The 16,433-nt window shown below is 33.6% G+C and overlaps 3 protein-coding genes across 4 annotated transcripts; 2 read left to right on the top strand and 1 right to left on the bottom strand.

Moving 5' to 3' along the window:
• Positions 1-386: 386 nt before the first annotated feature.
• LOC111009362 (UPF0481 protein At3g47200) lies at positions 387-5,713 on the top strand. 2 transcript variants are annotated; one of them, XM_022282422.2, is made up of 3 exons: positions 387-486; positions 2,479-3,810; positions 4,138-5,713. In XM_022282422.2, the coding sequence occupies exon 2, from the start codon at positions 2,509-2,511 to the stop codon at positions 3,808-3,810; it is 1,302 nt and encodes a 433-aa protein (XP_022138114.1). In that variant the 5' UTR covers positions 387-486; positions 2,479-2,508; the 3' UTR covers positions 4,138-5,713. The 2 variants fall into 2 exon arrangements, with proteins under 2 accessions (XP_022138114.1, XP_022138112.1); XM_022282420.2 differs by lacking the exon at positions 4,138-5,713 and having other exon boundaries at positions 2,479-3,902.
• Positions 5,714-7,882: 2,169 nt separating this feature from the next.
• Positions 7,883-10,126, top strand: LOC111009491 (Adenine nucleotide alpha hydrolases-like superfamily protein). The gene is made up of 4 exons (XM_022282583.2): positions 7,883-8,119; positions 8,254-8,363; positions 8,459-8,577; positions 9,746-10,126. The coding sequence occupies exons 1-4, from the start codon at positions 7,942-7,944 to the stop codon at positions 9,831-9,833; spliced, it is 495 nt and encodes a 164-aa protein (XP_022138275.1). The 5' UTR covers positions 7,883-7,941; the 3' UTR covers positions 9,834-10,126.
• A 1,966-nt stretch (positions 10,127-12,092) lies between these two features.
• UBC32 (ubiquitin-conjugating enzyme 32) lies at positions 12,093-14,597 on the bottom strand. The gene is made up of 5 exons (XM_022282542.2): positions 14,318-14,597; positions 13,468-13,599; positions 13,182-13,266; positions 12,844-13,007; positions 12,093-12,733 (listed from the first exon to the last, which is right to left on the bottom strand). Exons 1-5 carry the CDS (start codon positions 14,426-14,428, stop codon positions 12,332-12,334), a joined length of 894 nt encoding a protein of 297 aa, XP_022138234.1. The 5' UTR covers positions 14,429-14,597; the 3' UTR covers positions 12,093-12,331.
• Between the last annotated feature and the right edge of the window lie 1,836 nt (positions 14,598-16,433).

Here is a 16,433-nt window from a genome sequence, read left to right as displayed (position 1 = left end):
ATGCCATATGGCTTAAATTTTGGTTTGGTTTTTCACTTATTTATAATTTGGATTCGAGCATCTCTATTTTGACAAATCTGTAAATTATCAAGATTTAAACCATTCATGTCATTAGGTTTTTTAAAGAGTCTACTTATATCTATATAAAATTGAAACAAAAAATAATAATAATAATAATAATAAAACCTAATTTCATCCCCTTTTGGAATTGGAATGCAGTGGTTAGGAATAGGATTGTACTAGCAATTCTTAAATTAAATTTGAAGCAATGAATTGTCAATTTTGTTGGTCTTTAGCAAAAGTTTTATATGCTTTCGGTCTATTTCTACTTCAGCTTTTTAATTCTATTTCTCCTTAGCCAATTCCCCAAGTCACCCCTTTATTCTCTTTCTTCTTATTATATATCATCTTCCTCCTTCCTCTTATGTCTTACATAAACCTCTTTTTCGCTCCCGTGTGGCGCTTTGAGATCTTAGGCCTCTTAAGGTACGTCGACACTTTGTACTTTGAAGTTAATAAGGTGCCACGTGATCAATTTTTTAACTTTGAATTTTCCACTTCGATATGGCACTTTGAAATCTTAGACCTCTTAAGATACATACTTGGAGTAATATTGATTTAGCTAAATTATTCAAAATGCACTTGAACTTAGAAGTTGGCACATGGTCAATTTTTGTTCTCCCGTGGTACTTTGAGATTTTAGGCCTCTTAAGATATATTTGAGTAAATATTATTTTGGCTAAATTATTTAAAATGCACTTCAGTTATGAAGTTGCTTTTAGTTATATTCTTATTGTATAAAAAGTTTCACTTCTATCTTGGTTTAAATTATGCCTTGAACAAATAAGTGATGGACATTGACATAGTTGCTTTGATGGTAAATAGAGTAGTGGCATACATAGAGCAGTAAAAATGTGACAAGTACCTTATATTTACGTTTGTCATTCATTTTTAAAAGTCATGTCTCTGTCTCTCCTATTTACCACGCAACAATCACGTCAATTTCTATTACAAACATATATGAATCAGTTTCAAAAGTTCAGCATAGTTGTGAAATTTTTTAAATGATAGTATAATTGAAACTAACCTTAAATTTTTCCGAGCATTTTGAATTATTTAGCCCATCATTTTCTAAAAAATATCACATCATAAATATAGGGTGGGAATTTAATCTTACGATATCTTAGAGGAGGTGGAGGTAAGAGGTCACGTTAGCTCATCTTATTAATATATGATCGTTTGACTAGTAGAAATATTATTTTATCACGTATGGATGACTAATGACTAATGAGGAATTGAGCTTCTAACCTCTAGAAAATGAGCAAAATATCACGGATCTAAAAGTGGGTTTTCCCTTTTATTCTTTTAACGTTATTAATATGACTATAAATATATAGTAATATGGACAACTTTTCATGCAACCACGTTGTTTAAAAATTGTTACTTGTAAATGACTTATTTATACTTTATATTAATTTATTGTAATCGGGTATTAAATTTCCGTCTACATGTAGATATTTTTTTTTATCGATGTTTTCATGTGTTTATGAGTTCGACATAAACATGTGAAATAAATCGACATTTGTACAATATTGCAAAAAAATCGACAAAACATAATATATATATATATCAACAAAATATCACTGATATAGACATAATATCAATATTAATCATTTTAACTTATTTTGAAAATGATGAAATGCTTACTCGTTAGTTTAAATATTTTAACAAATTTTTATTTTTATAATTTTCTAAAAGCTATCAACCGACATTGACATTTTATCGATTTTTTTGAATTGAGACCTCGACATCTTCATCGATATTTAAACTTCAATTGTAATCGAAAAGACTGAGAGATCTAATGTCTTTTAGTTGCATATTCATTTTAATATAACTTTTTTATTAAATTATATTTGTTTTGAATTTTTTTTTTTTACTAAGTTTTGAAATTTATTATTAAACGATATATAACTGCGGTTATATTTTATTTCTTAAAATATGATTTTTTTTTTTTTTTGTCCCTATTATAAAGATAAAAAAAAATGTCAATTTTTTGAAAAATAGAAACGTGAAATGGAAGGGTGTAGGCTAGCTTTATAATTATTTTGAATCTTTTACATTTCACGAATATTATTTACAACTACACTAGCTATGTATAAATTCCAAAAGATTATATTCTTTTAGGACTAACGTGATTAATGAATAATGAATTTACCTATGTTTTCTTACTATAGAAAAAAAAATATTAAAAATTTCAACAAATGTGTGACACAAATTTCGTAACTAAATTTAAGCTAGAGAACTAAAACATGAATCCTCCCATTTTAGTCATGGACAGCTTCCAATTACAGCATCGATAGTAATAATAAGCTAGAGAACTATTGTTGTTTTCATGTCTAGCTTCCTAATTTTTGTGATGCAATTTTTAGATAATCTTTATTATATAATTACCATTTACCTTGGCCGTCTGTAAATAAGGCTGCTTGTGGATAATCTCTGGCCGGAAAAATGAATCCATCAAGAGCACTTTCTCATGCGATTGATATTCCGGCAATCTCACGTGAAAGATCCGACGAAGAATCCCTCCTATGCTCCATGGAAGCAAAAATGGAAGCCTTCTGCTCATCAATTATCATCTTCAAAGTTCCAGACGAAATCAGTATCGACAACAGAGAAGTCTTCGTCCCGGCCAAAGTTTCGATCGGCCCTTTCCACCACGGCGCTCCACATCTGGAATCCATGGAAGATCTGAAGTGGAACTACTTGTGCGCTTTCCTCAAGCACAATCCGTCTGTCGGTTTAGATGATCTTCTCGAATTCGTTGCAAAATCAGAGAGCCGAGTGAGAAAATGCTATGAGGTAGAGTTCCATGATCTCGACAGCCAAAAGTTCGCGCGGATGATGGTGCTCGATTGCTGCTTCGTTCTCGAGCTGCTTTTGCGATTCTCGATAAAGAGGCTCAAACGCCGGAACGATCCTGTTTTCACTACTCCTGGTTTGCTCCTCGATTTGAAGTCCGATTTGATACTGCTTGAAAATCAGATTCCGTATTTCCTTCTGAGAGAGGTTTATGAAAAAGTGCAAGATTCAAGGGAGGAAAATATGCCTCTCAATGACCTCGCCTTCCGATTCTTCAGAACTATAGTTGCCGGAGAACGGCAATCTGTTTACGACAATTTCCAGCAAGATGCAGATCATCTGCTTGATATCGTGCACTCTTGTTTCCTCTCCACATATCCTCGAATCGAAACGAAAAACAACAAATCGAAGACGGCAGAATTACCTCGTGCGTCGAAGCTTAAATCTGCGGGAATCAAATTCAAGAACGCCGTAACTCCGAAGAGCGTACTGGACATCAAATTTCAGAACGGCGGCCTCGAAATTCCCACTCTCGAAGTGTCCAAGCACACAGAAACGATTCTTAAGAATCTGATCGCGTACGAGATCTGTCAAATCGGAAGCGCTCAGCAAGTGAAATCGTATGTCGATTTCATGAGTCACCTTCTCCAGTCGGACGAGGACATGAAGCTGCTCTGCGGACGAAAAATCCTGATCAATCTCGAGAAGGATGAGACGCAGATTATCGCGAATCTGAAATGGATGAGGCAGCAGAAGGCCAACTTGTCGGGAACGTACTTCGCCGGCGTTGTTCAGAAATTAAACGAGCCGCCGGACCGATTCATAGTATGGTGGCGGAGGCTGAGAAGAAATCCGGTGGCCATCGGCGTCGTCGCAGTTTGGGCGTTGGTTGTGATCTTCGTGGCGGCCTTCTTCTCTGCACTTTCTCTCCTTCAGCGCCGTTACAGATGAGTATGGAGTTTCATGGCTCTACCTCAAGAACATTCTTATTTATTAATCTTTTTTTTCGATGTGAAAATGGACAAAATAAGTTTTTTTGAGTTCCTCTTAAATTTTTTAATCGCTCCTCTCAAAACACAATACTTTGCCAAATGACCCCATGTCCCTCTTTTTCCTCCTTTTTTAGTTTTCCTCCCTTTTAGGTTTTCCTCCCTTATTTCTCTTTTTCTTTATTTCTTCCCTCTTTCTCTTTTCCATGTCTTCCGCAAGCATGAGTTTTTTCTTGTTTACTCTACCATAAAAAAAAACCTAAATCTCTCACCATTTTTTAAATAGCAGCCTCCATAATTCCCGTGACCTTCAACAATTGCCAGCAACGAATGCATCAAACCCGACGAGGGAGGTCGTTCGTCAAGGAAAGAGGCTCAGGAGAGGAAGAAAGTTACGATGGGATGGGGAAGGAGATAGAGAGAGAAAGTTGAGAGAGAGATAATTGAAAGAGAGAGACAATTGAGCGAGAGAGAGAAAACGAGAGATGAGTGAGCGAGATTGAGCGAGAAACGATTTTAAAAATTGGAATCGAGAGAAACGAAATCTCAAATTTAAAATACTAAGCATGGAAGATTTTTTTAACTAAAATTTAAAATTATAATTGATTAATTTTACTATATTCAAATTTGAAATTTAATTTAGATTTGTTTTCTTAATTGTTTTTTTCTTCTTTAATTATTTGAAGGAATGATTTGAAAAATTAATATAAATCTCTCTTTAATATCTCCCCTAATTTTGATTAGGATTAGAATTCAAATTTATAATTAATTAGGTAGTCCTCCTGGGAGTATAAAAAAAATCTTGTTTTTTCCTTAATCTCTTACTCTGCTCCTTTAATCCTAAATTTGAAATTTAATTTAACTCAATTGGGTGGAGTAAAGAAAAAAAAAACAATCCCTTTTTTCCTAACCATCCCATTTTTTTTCGTTATTATCACCACTTCTTCACCTCTCTCTCGATCTCGCTCTCTCCTTCTCGATCCCGTCTTTCTCGGTCTCGCTCTGTCCTTTTCGATCTCACTCTATCGATGACGTCGCTCTGTCCTTCTCGTTCTCGCTTTGTCCCTCTCTCTCCTCTCTCCTCTCCCCTCGACGCATTTGGTTTCATGGAGAAGAAGATAGTCCGGGACGTGCAAGAGATATAGAAGGAAAGTTTTTGAAATCTTGAAAATTTGATTTTAGAAGTGAGGGTGAAAGAGTTGAGAAAAATAATAAGGAAATTTTTATCTTATTTCATATGCAAATTATTCTCTCCCTCTTTCTCACCGCCGGCAATGTTGTCATCATTCAACAATGTCGCCGAAGAGGCCACTAGTGTCGCCGGGGAGGCCACCAAGGAGGCGCAAGAGCTCGAGATGGAAGCAACGGACGGCAACCGAACAGGACCTCCACTCGTTGAATTCCTAACGGAGACGCCAAAAACTGGTGTGTGTTGTGTAGAAATCATGGAGAAGATCAAGCAAATCTAAAAAATGGAGGAGAGAGGAGGAGAGGGGGAAGAGAGATGGAGTCTGAAGGAGAAAAAAAAAAGTAAAGAGGGGCATGAAATATCATACTTGTGTTTTGAAGAGGACGATTAGAAAACTTAAAAGGTACCTACAGAACGTTTATTTTGTCAATTTTCCCTTTTTTTTAAACATATTTATTAATTCTTTTACTCTTTCTTAAAAAAAAAAAAAACCTTTTAATTTTTCATTTCTTTTTTTTCTTTCCTTTTTGGTTCACGTTTTGTGTGCCCAGCTTGATTTTTGGACCGCTGATTTTTTTTTTCTTAATACAATTCCCATTCTCCCCGACACTTTTATGATTGTTGTTTGTACTAGAGAAATTTCTCAATGCCTCATGTCAGAAAAAAAAACAAATAAATAAATGCATGTTCGAAATTATTTTTCGTTATTCTCTTTTTTTTTTAATAAATAAAAACAGAATGCCTTTCATGTTCTTATTTCTTGTTCTATCTTTTTTATTTAGAAAAACAAAATTATGTTTAGTCCTTTGTTTATAGTTTCTTGTTCTCTAAATATTAAATGAAAGAGTAAGTTTTATATGAAAATTAACTTTTTAAAATTGAATATTCACACTTTTATTTTATATTTATGTTTGATATTCATTTTATAAGTCAATATAATGAAATAATAATTTTATTTATATTTTAGAAAAAAGAATAGTAAATGAGACCAAAAATTTTTGCTAGGTGTCAAGATTTTTTTTAGTATAACAACGTGCGAGGGTGAGGACTTGAATCTAAGACATTTTGATTGAAGATATATGTTCTAATCAGTTGAACTATGTTCATGTTGGTTATGAGGTGTGAGAATTTGCCCTTCAAACTCTAAAGAAATAAATAAACGTTTGTTGTTGAACTATGTTCGTATTAGCACTTGGCTATTGTTTTATGAAGGTTTTAGATTTCAATATATTTTTCAAGTACAAATTTGGTTGTTGGTTTTTTTCATAGTTAAGAAGAGAGACAAAATTATCAATACAATAATTGTGCTTTTTTCACTCTAAATATACGACGTAAGTCTACTCCGATACCATGAAATAATTCACAAATTTGTGAATTAAAATCTTATTATGGATAATTAAAATTGTACAATACAATACAATTAATACGAAATGGCTAATTAAAATAGAAAATAACTAGAAGGTAATTAGTTACCAACAAAACAATAATAAACTAGTTATATTCTGTAAAATACATATAATAAGAGGAGCATCACAACCATAAACCCTATTGTCATCGAGTTGATTTCGCGAGTTAAAAGTTGAAAACAAAGATTTGAGTAAATAAATTTTAGATGGCAAAGAATATAACAATAATTAAAATAGTTGCTTTTGAAATTTTGAAATATTATGATTGACAAATTTTCAAAATTCAAAACTAAAATAAATAAAATTAAACATTTATGGAATAAAATAAAGATGTATGACAAACACAGCACAATAAATGTCAAAAGTATTTAGTTGAATACGCCTCGAGTGTGACGTGTTAAGCGCAGGCAAGATGCACAGGAATTGGATAAACGGCACCCATGAACCAATAATAATTATTAAAAAATTGGTCAAAACAAAAAATATTATTAATTATTAGAAGGATAAATTGTAAAATACACTTTGACATATTTTTTTTATGTAATTTTGGAGTACTTATCTATTTGGTTTCCTTAAATTTTATAATGGATACCTTTAATTGTGGTTTCGAAAAATATTCTAAATGGTCTCTAAAATTTGATTAATATTAAGATGATATGGTGATTAAGTTTCTGATTATATTTCTATGACGATTTTGCGAAATGTATTATTTTGATGATAATTAGTCTTTCTCCCTCCTTCTTCAGAAGAACTTCATCCTTGTCCATAACCTCCCTCCTTATCGATCTTGGTCGGATTCTTTTTTGGATCAGATACTTCCTTGAATTTGTTGGGTTTTGATAGCATTTTGAATTAACATTCAGAAGAATAGTCCTGTATTTATAAACTTTGTTAAGTCTACTATATTTTAGATGAGATTCGTAATAAACTTTTATTAAAGAGTTTGTATTAAAATGTTACAAAAAGGGACAAAAATATTTTCTTCTAGTACCATTGTCAAAATAAATTTGTAACAATACAATAACTTAAAGTGAATAAAAATTGAAAGGAAAGTTAAAATAAATTAAAGTCTAGTAGACAGAATAAAAATAGTATTTTAATTCAAAACATGTTCTATTCTATCATGAGTAAGTTTAGAAATTAAAATAAGAAAAAATAGGAAAGAGCGATATATAATAAAAGTCCACTGATTGGCAACCACATAACCAGAAATCATTGCCTCTTGTCTATCATTAAGGGAGAGAGCATCCATATACCACAGGATATATATCTCAAACAAATCACTCACCGTCAGATCCCGATCATCACGATCACACTTCACTCCCCCCTTCATCCACCGGCTGTCCCGCATTTACACCACAACACTCCGTACAGCCGTCCGTAGACGATTACATCTCTCTGAACACGGCATCCATCCGCCCCTGAAGTTGCGCCCATCTTCAAATTCATCTGATAAAAAGCTATCAGAATTCAGAGCTCTAGAGAGAGAGAGAGAGAAATGGACGCCGAACGGAGAGTTGGAGTGGCGGTGGATTTCTCGGAGTGCAGCAGAAAAGCGCTGAAATGGGCCATCGACAACATAATCCGGAAGGGAGATTATCTTGTTCTTGTCACCGTTCGTCCCGACAGCGATTATGAAGACGGCGAGATGCAGCTCTGGCAAACCACCGGATCTCGTAATATTCTTCATCTCTCATCGTTTTCTTCCTCCGATCACCGGAGATAACGCTTGCACTAGTTCGATTTCGATCGTTTTATTTCGTTTCCATTATGATGATCTAATTTCCGTTCTATATTTTGCGTTTCTTAGCGCTTATTCCTCTGTCTGAGTTCTCCGATCCTCTCACCACGAAGAAGTACGGACTTAAGCCTGATGCTCAAACTATGGACATTGTGACGACTGCAACTGCGCAGAAGGAGGTGATCTTTCTGTCTGTGTGATTTTTTTTAGCATTTTTTTGCGATGATAATGGAATTCATGGCACTGACATTGGAAAATTCTGTAACTGGAGCAGATCTCTGTGTTGCTTAAGATTTATTGGGGAGATGCTCGTGAGAAGTTATGTGAGGCAATTGATCACGTCCCTCTTACCTGCCTTGTCATTGGAAACAGAGGCCTTGGCAAGATTAAGAGGTGAGACCGAATTATCTTTTTGTAGTTTGGATAATATATATTGCTGGGGATGAATTTGTTTTTGCAACCATGATACCTGTTCTTTCTTCGAAAATGATGACGAGTGTAGTACAGAAATATTGCGTTTTAGAAGAAACCAAATGAGTTGTTACATAGAACAATTTTCAAGAACTGTTTTGTAGAGAACATATTAAGCAGTCCCTGGATCTTATCTTATTATACTTGCTTTTATCATGGACTGAATTTGTCATCTTGCTTTGTTCATTTTGGGGAGGAAGATATGATTATGAATAGAAGTGAAATTCTGGTTGCTAGAATTCTAGGCGACAGATGTTTGGGATTGTTATGAAAAAAAGTTTTCTGTTTCCTTGAGCATATAATGAGATAGATTGAATGTTGATAATGATTCCGAATAGTAGAGTGGTCGGCTTTTAATTGACTGTTCATAGATTCGGAACAAGTAAAACTATGTTCGGATAACTTTTTAACCAGATTCTGATCCTTACTCAAAAGTTTCTCAGAAACGGATTGGAAAATAAAATAGGAAGTTGTTTCTCATAATAGTTCCCCAAATACTTTAAAAGCTACAAGTTCCGTAGATACTTTAAAAGCTACAAGTTAAAACTTTAGCGACCATTTTCGAATGCTTTGATACCATCCTAACAAGATTAATTGACAATGAGAGAAATAGCCTACGTATCTTTATAAATCTTGTTAGGGCCAATCCCTTGATCTTTCAGATATGAGATCCGTAATAAGTCAATCTGGATTTCAATCGAATGCAGTTTCTAACCTTGTTTTCAAATCAATCAAGTTTGCTGTTTGAATTTTGATGAGAGAGTTTGGTGTACGGTGGACGATTGGGTTGATAGAAACTCATCGAGAGACACAGAGAAACCAAAGAATTTTTTAGAACAAGTGAATTTCAGTGGATTCTTTTTGTAATAGTGTTCAACTTACTACCTCTCAGTGGTGTTCTAACCACAATAAATTCTTTTGTAATTATAGTCATCGGTTGATAAGCAATGATTAGAAGGCTTTGCTTACGGAGTTCCTTAGACGGGGTTTGACCCGTAGGATGTCTACGGCTTCTTTTGTGACAGAATACATTTCTCGTTTCTTATCAAAGAAAATAAATTGATGAGATTTGTGTATGCAACTTTTGCAGGGCCATATTGGGGAGTGTCAGCAACTATGTGGTGAACAATGGATCCTGTCCAGTAACTGTAGTGAAGAAGGCAGATCATGAGACCTAATGATCACCTCATCAGCCCCATAACACTCCCAATTCCTAAATCTACATTTTCTCATTAAAATTTTCTGATTGTAAGATACTGATTGTGTTTTGTGAAATGGAAGCTAATGTATATGTTGATGGGTTTAGTTTCTGTGTTGTTTAATTGTTTGTCAAATAATGGGAGCCTTTTATGGGCTGTAATGTAATGGGATAATTTAGAGCTGTTTGGAAGTGTTCTTGCAAATGATCTTCTGTTTATTTGAGAATTTTGAAAAATTATATTTAGTGGAAACATGTTTAATTAGACTGTTATTAAGTTATTCTCTCTCTTTTTTCATAGTTTATTTTCATCTATGACTTATCTTTGTACTTCGAAATTATAATTTTATAGTTTAGTTACATATCATAACTAAAACGTTTGAATAAATTTAGTATTGAATCAATTTTTATGGATTAAATATATAGTAATTAATAAAATTACCCATTAAATTGATTAAAACAATCTTGGAAGAGTTTTTAATATTTTATAATAACTTTGAATGGCTAAGTTTAAGAAGCAATCCATATAATAAAAATAATAGAGTAATATAATTTTCAAATTACACTAATATTTTAAACATTAAAAAACAAATTATACTATTGCTCGATAAAATTACTTCTCAAAAATTAAAAAACAAATTACAGAATCATAATGGGAAAATAAGGACGAAGAAAAGTGAATAAAAATAACAATTTTTGTTATTTATAAATGACGTTTTGGTTAAAAAAAAATTAAAATTAAAATTAAAACAGTACACAAAAATGCAAAATGAAAAAAGAATGGACCTGAAGGCTAACGGTAAACAGAATAATAACGACAAGAATAAGGACTCTTTTTATGTGTCACTCAATTCATCTAGAGCGCAAGCTTTCTTTGCGTGTGAATCAAATAACACATTGGCATAGAAATTTATTACACACTTGAGGCCCCGTTTACTTACCTACCAACGTAATAGGAATGAATCGCAATAAAAATCAATCGGAACGAGGATATTATTCATTTTATGTTGTTATGGATGTGAAATTCTCTATTTATTTCATAGTTGTATCATCGAATTCTTGGGATACTGAGGATTAAAACTTCTATAAATAAGGAAGTAAGCCAAACCCAAACCCTAAAGGTATGCTCACAAGACTCTACATTTTATACTCAACTACTCTAATTCTGATTTAAGCATCGGAGCCTGTGTGGCAAGAGTCACACTGATCTTCATGCAATAAAAATCAATCGGAATGGGGATGTTATTTACCATAAATTTTCTGGAATCGTAATCAAAATTCCTTGTTTACTAAAATTGTCTGAAATTAGAATCGATGTATAACAATTACTAGCATATCCCTTTCTCATATTTAATAGATGAGAAAGAAAAGGTAAAGGTTATAAATTAATTATGATAAATATGTGGGCGCACAGAGTCAGGAATGCGAATGAGATTACAAAGTTTGAGGCGGATCCCGTTATTTGATTTCATTCGAACAATTTGGTAAACACCATTAGAGATTGCAAATAAGTAAACGGGGTCTCATATCAAATAGTGCGTAAATGATATGTTTTAGGTTCAATTATCTTTATTCATCATTTTCTCAGTCAATATTGATATTTTTTTTACTCGCGCACAACATAAATTTCAATATATTGTATTGAACTAAATTGTATTGTGTTTGAAAATTAACATTTTAACTAAATTGTATCAAATTTCTAGTACAATTCTTTTAAGTAACTTCTTCAATTCTAATTGACCTCTATTTACCCTTCCCATAGACCACTTTTCCAGAAAAAATGGATTTGGACAAAGCAAAATAAAGTTTCTTATCAATAATATGCAGAATCTCCCATAATTCCCCAACATTAAAAAATGAGGAAATCATTCAAAAAGAAAATGGAATGTATCTAAAATACGTTCCTCGTGGGGAAAAAAATCCCAAATATAGACAAAATTCCCAACATGGTGAAAATGAGAATAAATTATTTAGACAATAACATATTATACTCAATCCAACCAAAATGGTAGTCTTAAAATATTATTGATAAGTAAATCTAAGAACTAAAAATTATAAATTACTTCAAAATCACAGTACTTTTTATTATTGTTATTAAATACTTAATTGGTGTTCTTTTTCCACTTAAGCTAGAGTATTTCAATTTTTAGAAGATTTTTTAAAGATATTTTTAGTTGAACAACATAGAGATTATTCGAACATCAAATAATATATACGTCAATCAGTTGAGTCCATACAATTAAAAACTCAGAGATAAAAAGGTTTGTATTTATAGGTTCACTCTTTAAGCCAAGCAGATTTTGCTTATGTGTTATTTTTTAACTACAAATAATGGAGAAGGCAGCATCACAAACAAAGGATTGCTTTTTCCCTGTCGAATGATGATAAGTCATTTAAATTTACGCTAAAACTAATAATACATATACGACTGTTATGCCTCACAAAGCAGGCTATCAACCACAAACGTATTTCTGTAATCTAAGATTCGTCCATGAACACTGACCCATGAGCGCTTGCTTTCATGAACTTTTTCAGCAAAAGAACCACAATTGCAAGAGTGAGACCAACAGCAGCCCATGTGAACAATCGGTCGTCGGCTGGTTTAGGAACCCTCGTCTCCGCCCTCATCTGCACCTGAGCAGTGGCAGCGCGACTAGATGGCACCTCTCTTGCTACTCTCACCACTTCTGGCTGGGGATTAGCATTTGTGGTTACCTCCTCTGGTACTGCCTCCTCGACGATCCTGTCGCCTGCGGGAGGATTCTGCAGCTCTTCCCCTGCAGCTGCAAGTTCAGCGGGTTCAGAAGTTACCTGGACATCAGCATCTGAAGGACTCGGTTGAGGGATGGGTGGCGCCTTACTCAGAATATATTCATGAATCTGCGGTGTAAAGAAGCTCATTGATGAACAATATCATATTATATGTTGGGGATTCAGTATACTACTCGGTACTCAGTAGCGTATGAAACATCAGCAGAACTCAGGAGTACCTCGTCAATTAGCTTTTGACGTTCAGGACTGCCAAATTTGGGGGGTGCTTCTCGAGATTTGATCGCCAACACCCGTCTTTCTTCCTTCTTGTAGTCCAAGGAACCGAGAGCTCCATTTGGGTTTGTGGGCATAAAAGCAATTAATGCAACTAAGGCAGTGCGAACTAACCAACAGCAAACAACGATAAAGGGGAGAGGAAAGAAAAAGAAGAAGAAGAAAAAATATCAGAGCATGTGGAACCTGAAGCAACAAGATGAAAAATGTGGAAACCAGACAGTGGGATATCCTATGAGCTAACGTATCAAGACAAGTTGAATAAAGAATTCACAGAACTCACCGCTCCACGATGGTTGCCAATGCTCAGGATGATGATTTGATATGCTTAAGCAAATCTTTGTTTGGGTTTCAAAGCGCCCGTTTGGCTGAAAGAAGGGAACTGATATTAGTCAGGGCATCAATAAAATATTAAGTCGTCAACCAGAATATAGCTTATAGCTTAGTGGTCATGACATCTCTACCCCTCTAATAAATGTAGGTTCAAAATCTTTACATATTTCTGATGTTATATTCTGAGTTCACGCAACAGAAAGGGAAACAAGTATGGAGAGGTGCTGCTATCTTACGGTTAACAACATGAATGAAGGTGGCTTGAATGGATATTCAGCTGGCAACTGGATCCGTCCATGATAAATCCCACCTTCGAATTCACTATCACTGGGTCCGCGGATGGCAAATTGCCATTCAAATATATTCTCCTGAAAAAATCAACATTTAAAGGCCTTAAAATTATATTAATAACTAAAATTAGGCGATTAGCACCAAAACTGGTGTACCACCGCAACATTTCCCATAGCTGGTACTTTCCTTTTCCCAAATGCAATAGAGTTGTGCAATTATAAGAATCAAGGCACATGAAAACAACATGAAATGCACGAAAATCTGTACAAGAGGAAATGCACGGAATTGTCAGCTGTCGAAAAATTTAGTAGAATCAGTAATCAATTTCAGACCCCGTCAAGATAACAATGCAATTTTTAACCTAACTAGAGAATATGGGAATAGACAAAGGGCTACACCGAATTGTCAGCTATATAAAAATTCTCAAAGATACGAAACAGAAATGAATTCCCAATTAAAATTTTAAGAAAAAAACTCGTCGATAATTCAATTTATGTTCCTTTTGAGGCATATTAGAACATTCGTAAGCAAATAGCAGATCCCAACAGGTAAGAAAAATCAAAGAACACCAAATTAATAATTGTTTCGACCCCATTCCCACAGGTATCAGGCCAATTCAATAGTCCGGACCAATCACGAGGAATCAATTCATTCAACAGGATACACAAACCGTGGAATGTAAAACCGACCAAAGACCAACGAAATCATCATCAAACAGGAACAACAAAAAAAAAACCACTAGGTAAATTTCAAAGCGACAATTGGGAAATACAGAGAAATGAAAAGGCAACGAACCTCGAGAGGCAGACTCATGAAATCATCAGAAGGATTGGACTGCATCTCCTTGACCTCCTGAAGGATCCTCTTCACCGCGGGATTCTTCAGATTGTACTTTTCCTCCGCCATCGCTGTTCAAGTAACTCGCAGATCCGACCAACTGCAATCACCACCCGATCAAGAGACTAAAATTACCTAATCGAGAGAGAAGATAAAAAGCGATCCCAGAACCAGACGAGACGATTTGAATCGAAATCCAAGCCAAACCGCTGAGATGAAGGGGAGACGCGATTTATTTGCACGGAGGAAGAACGAAGAGCTAACAAAATGGGGTAATAATGTGCCACGTGTCTTTGCAAAAATCAAAATAAAATCTAAAAAATAATGCGCCACGTCATTCTTTGCTGGTTTGTTTTTTCCTCGACACTTTGCTGGTTTGTTGACGTGTCCGTCATTTATTGGTTCATCAAGAAGTCCCACTTTATATTTTGTTGGATTTTTTCCAATTTTTTTAATACAACATATTGGGAGGGGATTAGAACTCACACCATCTATGTCAATTATCGCTTCTGCTCGCTTTGACTTTACGGATTTTTTCTAACAACATGATATTCTTTGGTTAAATTGAAATTTTTTAAGTTTATCATATACTTTTTAGAGTTTAGGAATAACAACCAATTCAGTGGATTAAGACACGTGTATTCAATCGTGAAATTGAGAGTTGTAATGCAACAAAACTTAGTTATACAATTATAATTTAACATATTTTCATGTCATTGTTCTACATTATACTATGTCAGCCTAATAACACGATATATTTTATTGATTTAAAATAATAATGGTAATAGATAATGAATTATTGAATGTGTTTCAAATTAGCTTTTTAATTATTGAATGTGTTTGGTACTTTATTCTTTTATGTGTAGTGGTAAGTATGTTGATTTTGGAGCGTACAAATTTTTTACTGTATTTATTTTATCTACTTTTGTTTTCAAAATAGAAAAATGTTAAACGGATAAATAGATATTTCAAAATAGCAAAAAAATGTCGTGCGATCAGCTCTAGATGAAAAGTAGAACAATTTAAAAAATTTATTCGTATTTGATTTATTGTCGAAATTTAATTATGATGAATATTTATTTTAGTACAATAAACGTAATGGTTGGACATCCGACTTATCAGGAATGAACAATATCTATAATCTTTTGGAATATGTTCGTATTGGCAACAAAGTGTATGCATACACACAAAATATACCAATTGTGTTTTTAGTTTTTGAAGTTTTACAAATAATATTTATTTTAAGTATTGACCATTAATGTAGCAACTTTCAATGGTGTCAATGACCCGTAGCAATTGGGGATACCCATCACAAACAAAACAAATATCTATGAGACTTTTTTCTCTACTTTTTTTTATATTTATATTTTTATAATATTGTTCAAAATGCTATCATACAATATTGAAAGTGACTATTTATATATTACCAGATGTCGACCCATTAGAATTTAGACGAGGAAAAGAGGGACTTCAGAAGTTTAGGATTCAAATCTAATGGTGGTCACCCCCTACATAGGATAAAATATGATTATTTATTAACAATGGTATATCATAAGATGTTGAAATTGCCTCGTGAAATTAGTCAATGGCTGCATTAGCTTAACTCACTTGGTCATCCATTGTCCTCAGCGTAATTTAATTATCATCTCACTCGAATGAACATCATAGAAAATGATTATAAGACGTATTTAACTTTTTTTTTTTACATATTTCTCTATATACAACTATTTAGCTTGTTTTTGCGGGAACAAATATATAACAATCAAATTGTCATATTTCTTAGAATTTCTATAATAGAACCAGAGATGTAACTCACTTAGTGATCTTAGTTACCTATCGACTATTTGTTAACAAATCGACTTACTCGAATGTAACTCAACTAAGTACTTCATCAATATAACAGTATCAAACATCATAAGTTCGAATCCCGCTCTCTTATTTGAATCTTTGAACATTCTAAAATTAAAAGATATAATTACCGGCACCACTTCCTCAAGGCAAAGCCTCCCTACATAAACCCTAATTACATTAGGGACATCATAAACATATAACCGATGGTGGAGCAAATTAGGTT

Source organism: Momordica charantia, assembly GCF_013281855.1.
Source record: "Momordica charantia cultivar OHB3-1 chromosome 5 unlocalized genomic scaffold, Mcharantia_2.0 BLBB01000005.1, whole genome shotgun sequence".
NCBI lineage: Eukaryota > Viridiplantae > Streptophyta > Magnoliopsida > Cucurbitales > Cucurbitaceae > Momordica > Momordica charantia.
The sequence above is the reverse complement of the archived record's forward strand: the minus strand, read 5'-3'. Positions and strand labels throughout refer to the sequence as shown.